General features: G+C 36.7%; 1 protein-coding gene and 1 long non-coding RNA gene across 8 annotated transcripts in view; one reads left to right on the top strand and one right to left on the bottom strand.

The window, feature by feature from the left end:
• Positions 1-19,711, top strand: part of AFG2A (AFG2 AAA ATPase homolog A) — a 379,087-nt gene that overhangs the window by 109,814 nt on the left and 249,562 nt on the right. For 6 of the 7 annotated variants that reach the window (XM_011748818.3, XM_011748817.3, XM_011748822.2 and 3 more), the window contains one exon: positions 485-564. In XM_011748818.3, coding sequence (XP_011747120.2) covers positions 485-564 — 80 coding nt within the window. Of the gene's footprint in view, positions 1-484; positions 565-4,145; positions 18,478-19,711 lie in introns of those variants that run through there. The other variant, XM_071093078.1, reaches the window with a different exon arrangement.
• Positions 10,591-19,711, bottom strand: part of LOC112427452 (uncharacterized) — a 33,175-nt gene continuing 24,054 nt past the window's right edge. Inside the window, exons 3-4 of the long non-coding RNA XR_003019026.2 lie at positions 11,040-11,113; positions 10,591-10,722 (exon numbers count right to left, since the gene is read on the bottom strand). This is a non-coding gene — a long non-coding RNA (uncharacterized lncRNA). The remainder of the gene's footprint in view (positions 10,723-11,039; positions 11,114-19,711) is intronic.

The raw sequence follows: 19,711 nt of genomic DNA, 5'->3' as shown, positions 1-19,711 counted from the left end.
TAGTTAATAATACCTATCATTTATTGAGCTCTTACTGTTTCAGGCATTGTGCCAAATGCTTTGTGTTCTTTTTTAAATTCAGTTATTAAAATAACTTTCTGAGGTAGGTGTTTGTTATCATCTCCATTTTATAGATGTAGAAATCGAGGCTTACAGAAGTGAAGCTAACTGCTGAAAGTCACATAGTTACTAGTAGTGGAGCTGGGATTTTAACTGAAATTTTCTGATTGCTTAGCTGAATTGCCTCCTTCACATCTATATGAATATGTATTGGTAGTCTTGTCTCTTTAAGCACTATTGAAGGGGATACTTTTACATCCATTATAAAGTTCTGAGCATCTATTATAAGGTCTATACAAAGTGACTAGGCTTGTTGACTTGTACCTAATAAATATGGTTCTAAATATAGTTTTAAAACACAAACCAACTACAGAATTTTCTAGTGTTTGCTTATCTTTAGTTAATGTGGCACTCTTTCCCCCAGACCTTCCGAAAAGCAAGAGCAGTGGCGCCTTCCATTATTTTCTTTGATGAATTGGATGCCTTAGCAGTTGAAAGGGGCAGGTAAGTATTTAATAGCACTGCTGTTATATAATAATATGATGTTACATAATAATAGCAATTATGGTATAAATAACATTTCGTATACAACTTTTATCTATGAATACATTTGGCCTAAAACAGTTTTCAGTTTATGTAATTTTTTCCTCTTATACCCATTAAATTATTTCATGTAATCACTGTATAATACTTTTATCCATATTGGATAAAAGCCACTGATACCTGTTTGGGCATTTGAGTTAATTTTTATAGTTTATATCAACAGATTCTTCTGAGTATTGTCTATCAAAATTAGGGTTATTGTAAACATACAATCAGAACTGTAAATAAAACTGGATTAATCATAATTCTTGTAGTAGAACAGAATTATAATAAAATATGTTATACAGATTTTAAAATTCTCTGGAATAAACGTTTCCTAAAATAAAATTAAATAGAATATAAATTAGTATTAATAGTTTTGCTCCAGAATCTCAGGCAGTAAAGAGGATTATCTATGATGTCATTTCAAACAAATATATATACACGCGCGCACACACACACACACATATATCAGAACTATTCATAAGTATATTTTTTTTCCTCTACAAATGTATAGTGGTCCTTTAATATGTACTAAAAGTGGTTCATATTGGGTAACATAAATTCATGTACTTCGTGCACAGTTTCTTGATGTGTATATTGATTATAAAATTTTTTGCTGATGGTAATTACAGTGAAGGGTGAAGACAACTTACAAGTGTCATTAGTGTGATATGAAACATTGCTGTTATCATCCTTCTTAGTTAGAGCTGCCTCATATGATGAGAGTATAAATTGTCATTAGGAACCTGTCATTAGGAGGTAGACTGCTATATTAGTCCGTTTTCATGCTGCTGATAAAGACATACTCGAGACTGGGTAATTTATAAAGAAAAAGAGGTTTAATGGACTCACAGTTCCACGTGGCTAGGAGACCTCATAATCATGGTGGAAGACAAAAGACATCTCTTGCATGGTGACAGGCAAGAGAGAATGAAAGCCAAGTGAAAGGGGAAACCCCTTATAAAACCATCAGGTCAGGCCTCGCGGTGGCTTACACCTGTAATCCCAGCACTTTGGGAGGCCGAGGTGGGCGAATCATTTTGAGGTCAGGAGTTTGAGACTAGCCTGGCCCATATGGTGAAACCCTATCTCTACTAAAAATACAGAAATTAGCCGGGCGTGGTGTTGGGTGCCTGTAATTCCAGCTACTTGGCAGGCTGAGGCAGGAGAATCACTTGAGCCCGGGAGGTGGAGGTTGCGATGAGCTGAGACTGCACCATTGCACTCCAGCCTGGGCAACAAGAGCGAAACTCCATCTCAAAAAACAAAAGAAAACAAAAAATCAGATCTTGTGAGACTGATTCACTACCACGAAAACAGTATGGGGGATACCGCCCCCATGATTCAGTTATCACCCACTGGGTCCCTCCCTCAACATGCGGGAATTATGGGAGCTACAATTCAAGATGAGATTTGGGTGGAGACACAGCCAAACCATATCATTCTGCCCCTGGACCCTCCAAATCTCATATCTTCACATTTCAAAATCAATCATGCCTTCTCAACAGTCCCCCAAAGTCTTAACTCATTTCAGCATTAACTCAAAAGTCCACAGACCAAAGTCTCATCTGAGACAAGTCAAGTCCCTACCACCTATGAGCCTATAAAATCAAAAGCAAATTAGTTACTTCCTAGACATTACAGAGGTACAGGCATTGGATAAATACACCCATTCTAAGTGGGAGAAATTGGCCAAAACGAAGGGACTAAAGGCCCCATGCAAGTCCAGAATCCAGCAGGGCAGTCAAATCTTAATGCTTCAAAATGATCTCCTTTGATCCATGCCTCACATCCATGTCACACTGATGCAAGAGAGGGGTTCCCATGGTCTTGGGCAATTCTGCCTCTGTGGCTTAGCAGGGTACAACCTCCTTCCGGTTGCTTTCACGGGCTGGTGTTGAGTATCTGCAGCAACACAGTGCCACAGGCACATGGTGCAAGCTGTCAGTGGACCTACCATTCTAGGGTGTGGAGGATGGTGACCCTCTTCTCACAGCTCCACTAGGTGGTGCCCCAGTGGGAACTCTGTGTGGGAGCTCAGACCTCACATTTCCCTTCCGCACTACCCTAGCAGAGGTTCTCATGAGGGCCCTGCCCGTGCAGCACACCTCTGCCTGAACATCCAGGCATTTCCAACATCTTCTGAAATCTAGGCGGAGATTCCCAAACCTCAGTTCTTGACTTCTGCCCTCCCGCAGGCCCAACTCCACGTGGAAGCTGCCAAGGCTGGGGCTTGCACCCTCTGAAGCCACGCCCGAGCTTTACCTTGGCCCCTTTTAGCCACACCTTGCGCGGCTGGGATGCAGGGGACCAAGTCCTGAGGCTGCACTCAGCAGCGGCAGGGGGAGCCCTGGACCTGGACCAGGAAACCATTTTTCCCTCCTAGGTTTGCAGGCCTGTGACGGGAGGGGCTTCTGGGAAGGTCTCTGACCTTCCCTGGATACATTTTCCCCATGTGTTGGCATTAGCATTTGGTTCCTTGTTACTTGGGCAAATGTCTGCAGCTGGCTTGAGTTTCTCCCCAGAAAATGGGTTTTTCTTTTCTACTGTATCTTCAGGCTGCAAAATTCCAAACTTTTATGCTCTGTCACATCTTGACTGCTTTGCTGCTTAGAAATTTCTCCCACCAGATAACCCCAAATCATCTCTCTTGTGTTCAAAGTTCCACAGATCTCTAGGGCAGGGACAAAATGCCGCCAGTCTCTTTGTATAGCAAGAGTAACCTTTACTCCAGTTCCCAACAGGTTCCTCCTTTTCATCTGAGACCACCTCAACCTGGATTTTATTGTTCCATATTGCTGTCAGCATTTTGGTTAAAGCCATTTAGCACATCTCTAGGAAGTTCCAAATTTTCCCACATCTTCCTGTCTTCTGAGCCCTCCAAGTCTCTAGGGAGTTCCAAACTTTCCCCCATTTTCCTGTTTTCTTATGAGCCCTCCAAACTGTACCAACCTTCACCTGTTACTCAGTTCTAAAGTTGCTTCCACATTTTTGGGTATCTTTACAGCAGCACCCCACTCTACTGTTAACAATTTACTAGATTAGTCTGTTTTTATACTGCTATGAAGAAATACCCAAGACTGGATAATTTATAAAGAAAAAGAGGTTTAATGAACTCGTAGTTCCACATTGCTGGGGAGGCCTCACAATCATTGAGGAAGGTGAAGGAAGAACAAAGGCATGTCTTATGTGGTGGCAGGCAAGAGAGCTTGTGCTGGGCAACTCCCCTTTACAAAACCATTAGATCTTGTGAGGCTTATTCACTACCACAAGAACAGTGTGGGGGAAACCACCTGCATGATTCGATTACCCCACCTGGCCCTGCCCTTGACACATGAGGATTATTACAATTCAAGGTGAGATTTGGGTGGAGACACTGTCAAACCATACCAACTGCCCTGTGTTCCACCCCCCTCACGTTTGGTATTCCATAAATACTTACCAGTCTTTTTGCTTTATGAAGTGAAGCACTCAAGCCCTCTTATTACTTATGTTTTAAGATGGCACAGAGTGTTACAAAAACTCAAGTTTACCTAACTACAAGAGAAGAAAAGCCAGATAAATTTGCTGAAGTAGTGTGACCTTCCGCATTTATGTGACATCAGAGACGTCTGGTTTTGGATCCCAAAAAGGAACAGGTGGGATACCCTGTTAAATATGAACCAGATGGGAGGTCGAATATGTAGCAAAGTTCTCATAAAATGCCACTGAAATAAAGTGATGTGAGAAACCAGACAAGGCACGTTGTAAAAATACCTTGCTTTTATAGGAGTTTAGCTCAGTAGGAATTACCAGATACATTAGAGATACTAATGATTTGTAACTTCTGGATATCATTTCCTCTGGTAGTCTTCATCAAATTGAACTTTTCAGAGAACATATGTGTTTAATGTATACCTCTCTCTCTCAATGGCTCGTCATGTGTTACCTAATGATGGGGAGCAGTTTACATACTGAGAAATTCAGTCATTAGTTAATTTCATTGTTGTGCAAACATCATAGAGTATACTTACTTATAAACCTAGATGGTGTAGCCTTCTACACTATATACCATATGGCCTATTGCTAGATAGTATAACAATCATCTGCAGTACTTTGATTTTGTTTTCAAACGTCGGATTACCAGCCTTTATTTTTATGAAATAAAGGTTTTTTTAAAACCATTATTATCAGAAAAAAAATGATAATAATAATCATACCTATCAATTATTGAGCTCTTACTATTTAAGATATATATATATAGCAATAAGCCATATGGTATAGCAATAGGCTATATTACCTATACCAGGTAGCCTGTTCCTAGGCTACTAACTTATACAGCATGTTATTGTACTGAATACCATCGTAGGCAGTGGTAACAAAATGGTTAGATTATAAACATACAAAAGTTAAGAGTAAAAATATAGTACTATGATCTTATGGTACCACCTTCATATATGTGATTGCCATTGACCCAAACTTCATTATGTGGCACATGACTGTAGAAATAAATTCTATGCAATTTCTTTTCTACAGAAACATTTCTGGTCATAATTTATCAAGTTAGTTGACATTTCAGAAAGCAAAGATGAAGTTCCATTCGAGGAAATACAGTGCTGATGGGTCTCAGTTAAAGAGTTTTGGTTGTACTCTATTTGCACTGAATCTTATGTAGTTTATTTTTTGTAACCATAAAACTCTCATAAAGTGACATTCTGTTTTCAGGTCTTCGTCTTTTTTTCCTAATTATATGATGGATCAGTATTGCCTATAAGTGATTGTTTTATCTAATTAGCTTGCTGTTACTTGAAATCTAAAACAAAGCTATTTTGTTCATTTTTTTGTTCTTTGGCTGTTTGAATTAAACACAATGGAAACTGAGAAACAACTACTGATAGATATACCAGAAGTATAAAATTCCCAAGATACTAAACCAATTTTATGCATTGTTAAACTACTCATGGAATAGGAAAACAGAGAAAATTTTCATAAACTAGGAGGCATTTCTGTGTAATATTAGGCTATAAATAGTCACTGATTTCATTTGTCCAAAGCTATCATTTGTTTTCTATAACATTCAGGTCGAATCATGTAACTAGTCCCAAAATGACAATGCATAAAGATGAATGTTTCTGGGCTGGGCACGGTGGCTCACGACTGTAATCCCAGCACTTTGGGAGGATGAGATGGGCGAATCAAGAGGTCAGGAGATCCAGATCATCCTGGCTAACAGGGTGAAACCCCATCTCTACTAAAAAGACTAAAAACTAGTGGGACGTGGTGGCAGGCGCCTGTAGTCCCAGCTACTCCAGAGACTAAGGCAGGAGAATGGCGTGAACTCAGGAGGCAGAGCTTGCAGTCAGCCAAGATTGCGCCGCTGCACTCCAGCCTGGGTGACAGAGCGAGACTCTGTCTCAAAAAAAAAACAAAAACAAAAAAAAAGAAAGAAAGAAAAAGGAGAAGAAGAAGAAGGTTTCTTTTTATCAAGAATTTAATTTCCAAATTCAGGATGTTTAACAATTGAGCAAAGAATTATTATATTTGCTAGTCTTTACTGTCTTGCTCATGCTAAATCAAATCATTTTGACTTTTTAAAATTACTCAAAAGATAAGACATGGGAAATTAGCCATGAAACAGAGGATTGCAGCCAGCTCATTGTAAGTAGAGCATATATATACTATTTGCTAATTAGCCATTGAAGTCTTTGTATCTCAAAAGAACGGTATATTTCATGTTTATGAAATTATCTAATTATAACCAATATTTTATCCTCTTCTTTGCCCTGTTTAATAGACTCTTTGGGACTTGAAGAATAAATAAGCCTGATATTTACTTCTCTTCTTCTGTATGTTCATTTAAATTATGGTACCTTTGAATAAGGATTTTTGTCATGTTTTATATTATAAGTTAGAAGAAATGCTGTGTGACTCTTTTTTCAAAGTGTTTTACTACATTTGGGAAAATTAAAAATGCTGTTAAAAGTAACATAGCTCTTTGGAAAATGGATAATATGATAGGGAGTGAGACATTGAGGGAGGAAAGGGAGTTGAATTATACTGGGCTAATAATATTAGGTAACATTCCTTTAGTTCTTATTACATACTAGAAACTACTTAAATTGCTTTACAGTGAAGAAAAACTCACAAAAAGGTCCCTGCATTAATGCAAAGTAGGATATTATACAGTTGGCAGTTGACTCTAGTACTTTGTCTTACCTCCTGACTAGCTTACATTTTTACCTTTTTCAAGGTTGTGATGTGGTGAGGAGAGCAAACTGCAGTAAATTATTAGTCAACCTTGCTTTGGCAGCAATCCTGTCATCAACAGTGCAGCCATGTAGGGTTGGCCCAGTCTGCTCTGACTGAGGAAATGAGTACTGACTAACCTGTAGATTTCCTATAACAACTTCCGTTGTCCAGGACATTTCATAGAGTCCTGAGATCCTGAATCATACTCCTTAGCTGACAGTGATTGCTTGGTAGTGCCAAACTTCAAGCAGGACTAGAACAGATTTGGAACTAAGAACACATTCCTGAAGCTTAGGGTCATTAGCTAGATAGGCTCATCTTTTTTACTTAACTTCCAAGTAATGTGACTCCTTTTGTTTGGACCCCACTTAGTGTATTATGCCCTTTTGTTGTATTAACTCCTAATCGTTGTGTTTAGGTGCTATTCTCATCTTCCTTTTACAGGTGAGAAAACGGGACTATAGATACCTAAGTAACTACTCAAGGGCATGCATCACTAATAACAGAGCTGGGATTTGAATTTAGATATGTTGACTATAGAGCAGATACCCTGAGCCACTTTTTTGTTCAACTACTGTACCACATAGCCCAGGATTCCAGGTCTAGGTAGTTAACTAACCTTTCAAGCTTGTTTATCTTGCATTTTCTCTGTGACTTACATTATAATGTTTATCTTGCATTTTCTCTGTGACTTACATTATAATGATTCTGTTCATCTAACTAAGCTGTTGTAAGTCTCCTTTGAAGCATTCATTCATTCAGTAAACATTTATTGAACATTCTCCAATAGGCTTTGTGTTGGGGATAAAACAGTGAACAGAACCTAGGGCAGGTTCCTTAACCTCTCTAAGCCTTAGGTTCTTCACCTGTAAAGTGGAGTTAATAATAGCAAATTCTAGGTTTTTGGAAGTAAATACATGTTATAGTGCTTAACATAATACCTGGCATTTAGTAACTACTAGAAAAGTTCAATGTTTCTTCTTACAGTAATTTTTGTAAGATATTCTTATAATGATTTCCATATAGGTTGAAATATAGTAATTGAGATTGAAATGAATCTACCTCGACAGAGTTTATATACTAGTGAAGGAAAACTGATTAAATAAAACATTTGGGAATTAGAAAAAATATTCTACAGTTGACACACAGTATGGCATTTTGTCACTCTAAGATGCCATCAGTTATAAGATACGTCATTATTTTATGTAACTTACGGAAGAAATACGCTGAGAAAATGGTGCTGAGAAATCACCAACTGCAGGACACATTCTGACTTCACAAATTTAAAATACGAAAAAAAATTATCCTAGATATAGGAGAAAATTTTGTTGTTTAGGAGATAGGGAAGATGATTTATTCTATTTTGTAACACTAAAGCTTTATATAATGTTTTGGGATATTGTTTTATGACTAGAACATAAAAATATGATTAAATATGTTTTAAAACATGAAAAAGGTTAAGTGCTCAGTTAAAAGCTGGCTGGTATCTTCTGTGTGGCAGTAGAGAATCTATATTAATAACTGCTTTCTCTTATAGCTGTTTCTGCACTTATAGTCCAGAATTGGTTTCCACTTGGGGAGGTTAGGGAAAAGAATTAAAAATTTCTGAGCCAGCTTTCATTGAAAATGAAGATCTCAGGCTTAGCGGCGTTCTGAAAAGAGGTCTGAGTTTTAAAATAATAATCAGTAAATGGGGTACCCTCTTTTAAGCAGCAGCAGCATATCCAGATTTGAGGTAAATTCAATAACTTCATGATGCTATGCACCGTGAAGGAAATTTTTGTAGGCATCATTTCTCTAAATGACACTTTTCAAGAAGGGTTATAAATTTTTTAATGTGATTTTTATAGGTTTTTAAAATTTCATAAAATCATAAAACTTTATAAATGGAAAAGTTCTTAGAAGTCATCTAGTACAACCTTTTATTTTTCAGAAGAAACAGATACTCCTAGAATTTAAGAGAAGAGACACGTAATTCTTTTGTGGCCTAGACAAGACTAGAATTCATGTCTTCTGATTTAATGCTCTTTGAACTATACTACTACTGTTTCATATATTATCAGGATTTAGGATAGAAAAAGTGCATTTATTTCAGGGTAAAAATTCTCATGTATCTAAATATTTATGAAGAATTTTTTTATGTTTTAAGAAACTCTAGTAGTCACGACTTAGATACTTTTAGCCACTATTATTTTTATTTCCATTTTGAAAGTTGCTAAAATCAATGGCATTTTTCTGGTAAACAGTTTTTCCCAGTTTATACTTAATTGCCTTGTATATAACATAGTTTCACATTGGTAAAATTTAAATAGTAAACAGTAAATAGAAATGCTGAGGAAAACAAAGCAAAAGAAGAAATGGAAAATGTGTAACACATTTTCTCTTATAATAGTTTTATGTGGTATGAGAGTTCTGTGAATTTTTTTATTTGTGTTTTGTCTATAAGTTGTGACTAAGTACTATAGCATACTTTTTCAAAGGCATGAGATGAGTTTCCTTAGAGAGATGGCCTGTTGCAGCGTTTTACTAGGAACTGGGAATTCTTTGTTATTGTTGTAGGACACATAGATTTCTTACTGTAGCTATCTCACCTTTAAAATCAAAGTTTGCCTGCATTTTACATGTACCATGAAAATTTTCATAAGTAATGCTTTAACTCAGAGCAATGTATGTTGGCTAGCCTTCTTTTTTCGGCTTTCTTACAAGCCAGTTTTGACTGTGGGTGTGTGAGAAGGTAGATTTTAAGAAAATGAGGCCGGGAACGGTGACTCAGACCTGTAATCCCAGCACTTTGGGAACCTGAGGTGGGTGTATCGCGAGGTCAGGAGATCGAGACCATCCTGGCCAGCATGGTGAAACCCTGTCTCTACTAAAATACAAAAAATTAGCTGGGTGTGGTGGCGCGTGCCTGTAGTCCCAGCTACTCAGGAGGCTGAGGCAGAGGAATTGCTTGAACCTGGGAGATGTAGGTTGCAGGGAGCTGAGATTGCGCCACTGCACTCCAGACTGGGCGACAGGGCGAGTCTGTTTCTCAAAAAAAAAAAAAAAAAAAAAAGTGAACAAATTTACGTGCCTACTATTTGGGACTTGTTATGATACTTAAGATGTATACTAGGAAAAAATATTTTAAAATTAGAAATGAATATATAAGATGCTGGTGTGTAATTTGGGTAGGGCATTTTATTTTATTGGAGGAGTTAGTAAATTCATGTATTCTGTGGGATTTTTAGTACTGAAAATAGAACCAGTATAATAATTACCATAATGGGAGTGAGGTTTCTTAAAAATAGGGGTAAGCACATTTTTTTCTGAAACAGATCAGTTAGTAAATGTTTTCAGGTTTTTGGGCCATATAGTCTCTGTTACCACTATTCATCTCTGTTGCTGTGGTGCAAAAGCAGCCATGGAAAATATGTAATCAAATGAGAAAACGGTTGGTCAGATTTGGTCTGTGCCTATAGTTTGCCTACCCCAGTTTTAAGATACCATAATATTCTTTTGATCTGTGGTCCTATATGTCTTTTGAATAGGAATAATTTGGAAAGGGGGCTTGACTTTTGAAGGGAAAAGAGAGTTAATGCTTTGGGAATGTCTGGCTTATATATTAGCTGAACATTTTCCCCTACTGTGTTGCCTATGTCTAGCAGATAATAAAGTTTTATGAAATCATTTCATTATGTTAGTGATTAAACATTTGTATTTAAACTTTTTCATAGAGTTGTTTTTGATTTCCTAGGATGTCAGTTTTATGGATTTTGTTTCCTACTGAAGCTTTGAAAGTCAGCCAAGAATATTTCTCAGTTCATAAAACATTTTCACTATGCTTTTCTCCAGCCAGCTTTCAATGATCTGTGGAAATAAAGAACAAAGACAGTATGGGTAATAGGAATGCAAAGAATTATCATCACCTAATCTTCAGCATTAATTACAGCCACTGTTTCCTCCTACAACAAATAGCAAATTGGAAAAGTTTGAGTTTCACTGCCTTTTATTTAGAAGTACCTGATTGGAGGTGTCAATTATACATTTCTAAATATGAATATTTATTAAAAGTAATGAATTAAGTAGCTGCACATAGATGCTACATAATGACAGCATAGAATCACAATTTTAAAACTCAAAAGGACCTGTGTATATATTATTTAAATTTGCTCCCTCATTCCTACCTGCCAACAAGAATGAAATCTTCATGGAAATGAAAATGTCTTCATCCTCTTACCTCAGATGTCCACTACAGCACCTGGCAAAGATGCACACAGGTAGTTTTTTGAATAAGGGAATAGAAACTCAGAGAAACTAGAGATTATGATCACTCTGCTGGTTATTCAGAGTTCGACTTAGTACCATATATGAACAAATTTTCTTTTAAAATTTGAGACTTTTAAATTTAAACTGAGACTCTTACAGAATTTTTTCTCCTGCATTAATATTCATAGAAGCATCATCATCTTCATGGTAAGAAATCATTGGTAAGCTTTGGAATAATTCACCTCTCAAAGAACTCCAAAAAGAATTAATGAAGTGCTAAGCCATGTTAAAAATATTTAATGGTTTGTGAACACACTAAATTTAAAAGTGAGTTTGACTCACAAAACTTTGACAGTGCGCCAAGTATACAGAACTGATAGATAGATATTCTTTTTAATGTAGCTGTTAGCAGCAGTAATTAAAGGCCAACAAAGGATAGCAGCAGTGGTGAGCATCATACATTTTAGGCCAGTGAGAACACATTTTGAAAAAGATTGCTGCCATCCATGGTATATTAATTAATTTGTAGAAAGGTCTCCATGTTAGTCTCTGCACAAAAGGCCATTCAGTCACTCTTATTTTATTGTAGGGTAATTTAACAGTCTTTTTTTTTTTTTTTTTTTTTTGCATAAGCAAGCACCTAAGTCAGTAGGTTCCAAATCCTGTGTTTCTACAACCATACTTAGAGCACATAAATAATGATCCTGTATTATCAAGAACAAATGCTGTATAGAATCCTGTGGCACCCTCTTACCAAACAAAAGCTGAGTTGACTGCGAATACACAAAGAAAGAGGGTAGGTAGAAAAAAAACAGATGAAGAGAACTTTTGATATAGATTCAATAAACCAAAGAAATATGGATTTTCTTTTTATTGGCCTATTTCCTGAATCAAGCATTTCTGCATCAGAGCACAGAATCTTACAGTATGTTGTTAATAATATTTTGTCTATTTTAGAAGGATTTACTTAAAAAATTTTTTTAATTATAAAAATATCTGAAAAGTATAAACATATTCTTATCTGGAAATTTTAGTTATGTAAAATAAATAATTACTTGAGGAATTTGAGAAGCTAAGCAATTACTACATTTGAACAACTAAAACAGTTAAGACTAAAATTTGAAGTACTCTAATTACCAATGTCTTAACAATCTCCTAGTAATATAGTAACAAAATCTCTATTAGGAGTGTATTAAAGGCTGACTGTTCTGGGCATGCCTCATAGTTATGAAGTATTTCAGAGGAGCAGTTCTGATCTTAGTATTTGCTCGGTGGTTTTCATGGCAAAATTTAACGAAGTTTGATACTTTGAACCATATTGTAAGTAAGGCTAAGTAAGGAACTGACTGTTAATCTGGATGCATCTGTTGACCTGTGCTGTTTGAAGCTTCTGAAAATCTTCTACCAGACATCACATTCTTGCTTTATTTCAGCAAATATTTGTGTGTCACACACCTGTTAGTTTAATTTACAACTTTAAAAGATTTAAAAGGTATCTTCATTATGCAATTACAGTACTGACACTACGATGACTGAAAATTAATATTTAATTTTTATAATTATAATTATTATAATGCCCCAAACTGCTATCTATTGATGTTTTCTTTGTGCTAAGTACTATGCTAGATCCTTTATATGTTTTATTTAATTTTGAGGAAGTGTCTTAGTCCCCTTGGGCTGTTATAACAGCATAGTTTAGTCTGAGTGGCTTAGAAACAAAAAGTTTGTGACAGTTCTGGAGGTTGTGAACTCCAAGATCAAGGTGCTGTCACATTTGATATCTGGTGAGGGCTGCTTCCTTCTTTGTAGAATGCCATCTTCTTACTGTGTTCTTACATGGGGAAAGGGGCAAAGGAGCAGTCTGGGGACTTTCTTACAAGAGTACTAATTCCATACATGAGGTCTCCACCTTCATGACCTAATGACCTCCCAGAGATCCACCTTCAGATACCATCACTTTGGGGATTAGATTTCAACATAGGCATTTTGGGAAGAGACAAATATTCAGTCACAGTCACCAGGCAAGTATGATACTTCGCATGTTTTGACTGAGAAAACTGAGGCTCACAGACAACAAACAAGGTGAAAAGTTGCCGTTTGAACCCAAGCATGTTAAATATCAAAGTCCTTTCCCAAATTCAAAGCAGCCTTCCCAATGAGTACTAGTCAGTGAAGGTTTATTGGTTTTCTTTGGGTTATTGTTTCTTATGATTATTATAGATTCTTATTTTTTACTTTACTATTTCTAGATCTGTGATATTAGGAAAATGGCACGTTTAAAAGCATTTAATCTGCTTAAATTTCTAGATAGTTTGCTGTCAGAAAATAAGTTTGAATTGACATATATTAATTTTCCTTATTATTTCTTGTGTTGGATTATGTTCATGATATCAGTGTATGCAGGTTCAGGATTGGGAAAAAATTCTTTTCAAAAAATGTCTTTTGGCCAGTGGTAAATTGAACTGTGAGTTTAAGAATCACTTGTTTGTCGGGCCGGCAGCGGTAGCTCACGCCTGTAATCCCAGCACTTTGGGAGGCCAAGGCAGGTGGATCACCTAAGATTGGGAGTTCAAGACCAGCCTGACCAACATGGAGAAACCCCATCTCTACTAAAAATATAAAATTAGCCAGGCATGGTGGCAGGCGCCTGTAATCCTAGCTACTCAGGAGGCTGAGGCAGGAGAATCACTTGAACCCAGGAGGCGGAGGTTGCAGTGAGCCGACATTGCGCCATTACACTCCAGCCTGGACAACAAGAGCGAAACTCCGTCCCCCCCCAAAAAAGAATCACTTGTTTCTTTTATCCTGTGTTTGAATCAAAACTATACAAATGTAATGAATATTGTCTGTGTTAGTGTGGAATTTTTACTGGGAAATCATGGCAAAATGGAAAAATACATGCTTTTATGTCACTCCCTGTTAACAGTTTATACAAATCTGCAGTTACATAGAGTGCATGCAGCTTTTACATCTCTATAATAGCTGACAAAGGTAACTTGTGTGTCTTTCTGCCTTTATAGGATATCTTATTAATCTAAAATAGGTTCCTGCTGAATATTGATCATAATCTGAAATTTAGTTTATCATGTAGGTGATAAGCTAGATTACTCAAGACATTATTGATTTTGGACATGTATCAAATGGGTTTTGCTTTCATATTTTTCAACATATTTCTTCATTGTTAAATATTTCTTCAGTACAGCTTCCTTTCAACTGTAATAAATATGAGCTTTTATTTTTCTTCTAGAGTACTGATTAAAAGATGGCTGTAGTAGATATTTCAGCTTAACTCTGGCACATTGGCGTATTTGGCTTACAAAATTTTAAAACCGTATTTCTGATGGAATGAGTATAGGCTCTGGAACCAAGTAAATATGTGTTTAAATCCCAACTCTTTTATTGCTAGTTGTGGAATCTTAAGCCATTCAACCTTTCTATCTCAGTTTTTTAATGGCCCTCAAAGCAGTATTTACCTTATAGCACTATTATTGGGATTAATGAACTAATACCTGTAAGGCATGACACAGAGCAACTTAAACACGTGTCACCTCTTATTAATACAGTGACTGGGAAGTAGGTATTTGATGAACAATAGGTAATCTTCATAATTACTTAATTTCCCCTCACAGCACTCTGTGGGAAGCCAGAATTCTGCATTTTCAAGACTAGAAGTGAGGCACAGGTAAACTTCCTGGTGTAAACAGAATTATATACTGAGCTTTATTAATGCTGCAAAAAAATGGTTTATCAGAAACAAGGAGGTTTAATTTTGATTATGGGAATCAGATAACTTTTGAGGAGATTATTTTTAAAACAGTCCAAAAAAGTGAGCAAGAAGCCTTAAGAAATCCTTGATGTTGTTAGACTCTCTTAAATATTTGTCAAAATGTAATTGTCAGCTGTGTAACATAGCTGGAATTTTAAACATCCATAATTTACCATAATTTTAAACATTATGGGAAAATGCAGTATGTGCACACAATATAATTTTGCTTTTCTCTAGAGCTGTTTTTCAAGAAGTCCAGTCTAACATGCATTTCTTTAGTTCAAAAGTTTCATGATATTGGAAATGATTTATTCAAAATGCATTTGTTTATGGAAGAACCAACTTCTTTCCTAGGGATAGAGATTGTATTCTGTAGGTAAATTTATTACCATAATATTAACATGTTTTATTTGGAGTTATATGCAATGTTTGTGTTCACATTTTTTTAATTGACAAAAATTGTGTGTACAATGTGATGTTTTGCTATATGTATACATGTAAAATGATAACATAAAGCTAATTGACATATCTATCACCTCACATATTTGACACTCTGTGTGTGATGAGAACTTTTAAAATCTACTGTCTTAGCATTTTCAAATATGTAATACATTATAATTAATTATCGTTACCAGGCTGTATGTCAAGCTTTTTAAGATGTTTAAAACATGAATTCCTATTCTTTTTTTTAAACTGAAAAAAAATATGGTTACATTCTCCTGCCTATCTCCTTTTCTTTCTTCTTTCTCTTAAGGAAATGATGTTAAAACGTTTTAGTTTTTTCATAACTTATAAGCTGTATTTTTATCATAGATTTTTACTTTTTGAAATAGTATTGACAAAAATGGTGTTTTAAAATAATTTTATTCTTCATGAATTATAACTTGTTTAAGTATTTGTATACATGCTTAGAATTCTTAAAAATATAAATTTGTCTCTCCTGTTTTTTATTCTTACAAAATATCAAGGAACTAGAATAATGTTATCATATTCAAGGTATTTATGTGGTGAAAATGTAATTCATACTCCTCCCAAACTTTGCTATGGAAAGGGAGAATATTTTTAGAAAGAATCTTCTTTTATATGTTGCTTCCTGTCCAAACTCATTTTCTCTCAGGTGGTTCTGCTCATTACTACTTCTTTGTCAAAGAAAACTAACTCTCAAGTATATAGGTTTCTTAATCTTAGTAATTTATTTTGAAAGAAGTTCACATTGGATTTGTCAGGTCAACTAAAGAAAGGAAAACCAAAACAGTATCTAAAACATTTAGATGTATTGTTGACATTTTTAATCAGTGAACATTTACAAGTGTGTATGCAAACAAGTAGTACCATAACATCTACAGTTTTTGTTTCTAGGATAATTCATAATTAGGACTCAGAAACGCTGTGTTTGTACCTGTTTTACTCTTAGTCACTGATTGCAGAAGTTATTTTGCATAGATAACTTTTGGAATAAATCTTAAATGTAAATGGTGGTCTCAGACTGTTATCTTTAGTTAGCAGTAATTTTATTGCCTTCAGCATTTCAGAGTTTTGAGTCCATTCTTGATCCCTTTGATTTCTTTCAATAGTTTTGGGACATTCTCAGGTAGTTTGTTTTTTTTGGCAGAGTCTCGCTCTGTTGCCCAGGCTGGAGTGTAGTGGCACAAACTTGGCTTACTACAGCCTCCGCCTCTCAGGTTCAAGCAATTCATCCTGCCTCTGCCTCCTGAGTGGCTGGGATTACAGGCACCCACCACCACGCCTGGCTCATTCTCGTATTTTTTAATAGAGATGGAGTTGCGGCATGTTGGCCAGGGTAGTCTTGAACTGCTGACCTCAGCTGATCCACCCATCTTGGCCTTCCAAAGTGCTGGGATTACAGGCATGAGCCACCGCGCCCAGCCTCAGGTAGTATTTTTTAAGATATGGCTTTTTATTCCCTTCTCTCATAAGGGACTCCAATTATACATTTTTTAAGGCCTTTCCACTGGGTTCCATATGTCTTTTGCACTCTATTCTGTTTCCATTCTTTTTTTTTTTTCATTTTGTGTATTCATTTGGATGCTTTCTAGTAACCATTCTTCCATTTTAAGAATCCTCTGTTCTGTTTTCACTAATCTCCCATTAAGCCTATCTTTTGAGTTCTTCATTTTATTTATTATAGTTTTTAGGTTTAGGATTTCCCTTTGATGGTTTTCTTATGGATTCCAAGTCCCTGGTGAAATTCAGCTTTTTAAAAATTTTACTGTAGTTCATGTGAATTTTTGTCATTAGAAATGCCATTAGAAAGCTTCCTGAACTGGCCGGCCACTGTGGCTCACGCCTGTAATCCTAGCACTTAAGGAGGCTGAGGCAGGTGGATCATCGGTTGGGAGTTCGAGACCAGCCTGACCAACATGGAGAAACCCCATCTCTACTAAAAATACAAAATTAGCTGGGCGTGGTGGCACATGCCTGTAATCCAAGCTACTGGGGAGGCTTAGGCAGGAGAATCAATTGAACGCGGGAGGCAGAGGTTGCAGTGATCCGAGATCGTGCCATTGCACTCCAGCCTGGGCAACAAGGGCAAAACTCCATCTCAAAAAACAAACAACAACAACAGCAACAACAAAGAAAGCTCCCTGAACTGGGTGCAGTGGTTCATGCCTATAATCTCAGCACTTTGGGAGGCAAAAGTGGGAGGATCTCATGAGCCCAGGAGTTCCAGACCAGCCTGAGCAACGTGAGACTCCCATCTCTATAAAAAATTGTTTAAAATTAGCCAGGCATGGTAGTGCACACCTATAGTTCCAGCTACTTGGGAGGCTGAGGCAAGATCACTTGAGCCCAAGTGTTTGAGGCTGCAGTGAGCCAAGATGGCACCACTACACTCCAGTCTGAGCGACAGTGAGACCCGATCTCAGATTAAAATGGCTGCATGAACGGTTTTTTTCTTACCTGTGATTTAAAACAAATTCAAAATGAAAAACAGTTATATGGTTTTAGTTTTTCCTTATTTTCTGATGAGTTCTCATGTAAAAACTGCTTATAATAAAGGTTAGATATGATATTCTTTTAACTTGGTTATCTATTAATGTGTACAGTAATTTATGTTTACAACATTAATCCTAGGGTTTAAGATATAAAATTATTTTTTAATTATATGATGAAAATTTATATACATTTAGATTGCCTTTATTTTTATATATATATATTTTTAGAGATGGAGTGAGTCAGTCTCTTAGCCTTTTTTTTGGGTGGGTGGTGATAAACAAGTAAACATAGAAGAGAGTACCAGTCAATATATATTCAGTGACATTTTATATCTTGGGTTAGGGATTTTTTTTCCCCTCTTAAAGGAGAATTTTTGCTTTTGACCCCCAAAAGAAATCAATGTAGAAATAAAGATAACTGCAACATTGTCTTTAGCCTTATTTTGAACTCAGGCATATCTACTGAGTACTATCTATTATCTACTGAACTCAGGCCTGTCTATCTTTAAAATACTTCCATCTAGATGTTTCAGAAGTACCACAGACTTATACTTGTTTTTTTCTGGTGCAGTAGTTATTCTACCCAAGATCATTTTGGGGAAACTCAAACCCTGTGCTGTGTGTGTGTGTGTGGGGGGGGGGGGGGTATGTGTGTGTGTAAATGAAATTTTTTTTTCTTTTTTTTTTTTGGGGACAGAGTCTCGCTTTGCTGCCCAGGCTCGAGTGCAGTGGCGTGATCTCGACTCACTGCAAGCTCCGCCTCCCGAGTTCACGCCATTCTCTTGCCTCAGCCTCCTGAGTAGCTGGGACTACAGGCGTATGCCACCACACCCAGCTATTTCTTTGTATTTTTAGTAGAGAAGAGGTTTCACCATATTGGCCAGGATGGTCTCAATCTCCTGACCTTGTGATCTGCCCACCTTGGCCTCCCAAAGTGCTGGGATTACAGGCGTGAGCCACCATGCCCGGCCCCTTTTTTTCCGTCTTAAAACCACTTACTGGCTCTGTTACCTGCATGATATCTAAGTCAAGAACTGTGAAAGATCTGAGATTTTGTTATACTTCAAGGCTAACAAGTAGCCTTCCACCATTTCATGGATACTGGCAGAAACCATGAGGCTCACGGGTCAGAAACAAATGAGTTCATTATTCACAGCACAGCAAGCAGCAAGAATATCTGTATGTTTGTATCAGTTCCTCCTTTACACTGCATCCAAAAGAGGTGATGCATATGGGCCATATGCATATCCGCACATCTGGTAGGTTGCATTACAGGAGAGGAATCCCACTCTTGGTTAACTCAGATCTTTTATATTGGGAAGTAAGGTTGCTTGCCCTTTGCCCCTGAGGGAGGTAGATAAATTGTGTAGCTTCCGAAGCTCTAACCAAACCTGCTCTTTGCTCTGGAGGAAGACATTATTTCTTGTTTTTGTTCTTCACTGTTTTAAGTGTACAATTCAGTGGTACTTCAGTACGTTTACAATATTATGCAGCCATCACCACTAATTCCAGAACATTTCCGTCACCCCGGTTCGTGCCTTGCTCATAAGACTGAAGAAATGTGAAAGACCCATGGAGAATTGTCTCCCAAAACACACATTATTTGTAAGAGAAAATCATATCTTATATAGATTATATTAATGACAAAGTAGCATGGGAGAGGGGAACAGAAGTGGATTGGACAATTCATTTAAAAGCAGGGATCATTCTAGTTAAGGCACTTGAATGGGCATTGGGTGACAATTGTCATGTCTTTTCTGCTAGATTGTTCCTGATTTTTTCTCTGTGTGCACCTGATTTAATGCTTTTCTTCATCTAGTACATTATCTTTTGTATATCTGACATTGAACATTTGTTTGTTAAACCA

This window comes from Macaca nemestrina, chromosome 3, assembly GCF_043159975.1.
Source record: "Macaca nemestrina isolate mMacNem1 chromosome 3, mMacNem.hap1, whole genome shotgun sequence".
In the NCBI taxonomy this organism is placed as follows: domain Eukaryota; kingdom Metazoa; phylum Chordata; class Mammalia; order Primates; family Cercopithecidae; genus Macaca; species Macaca nemestrina.
This window is presented reverse-complemented; position numbering and strand designations above follow the sequence as displayed.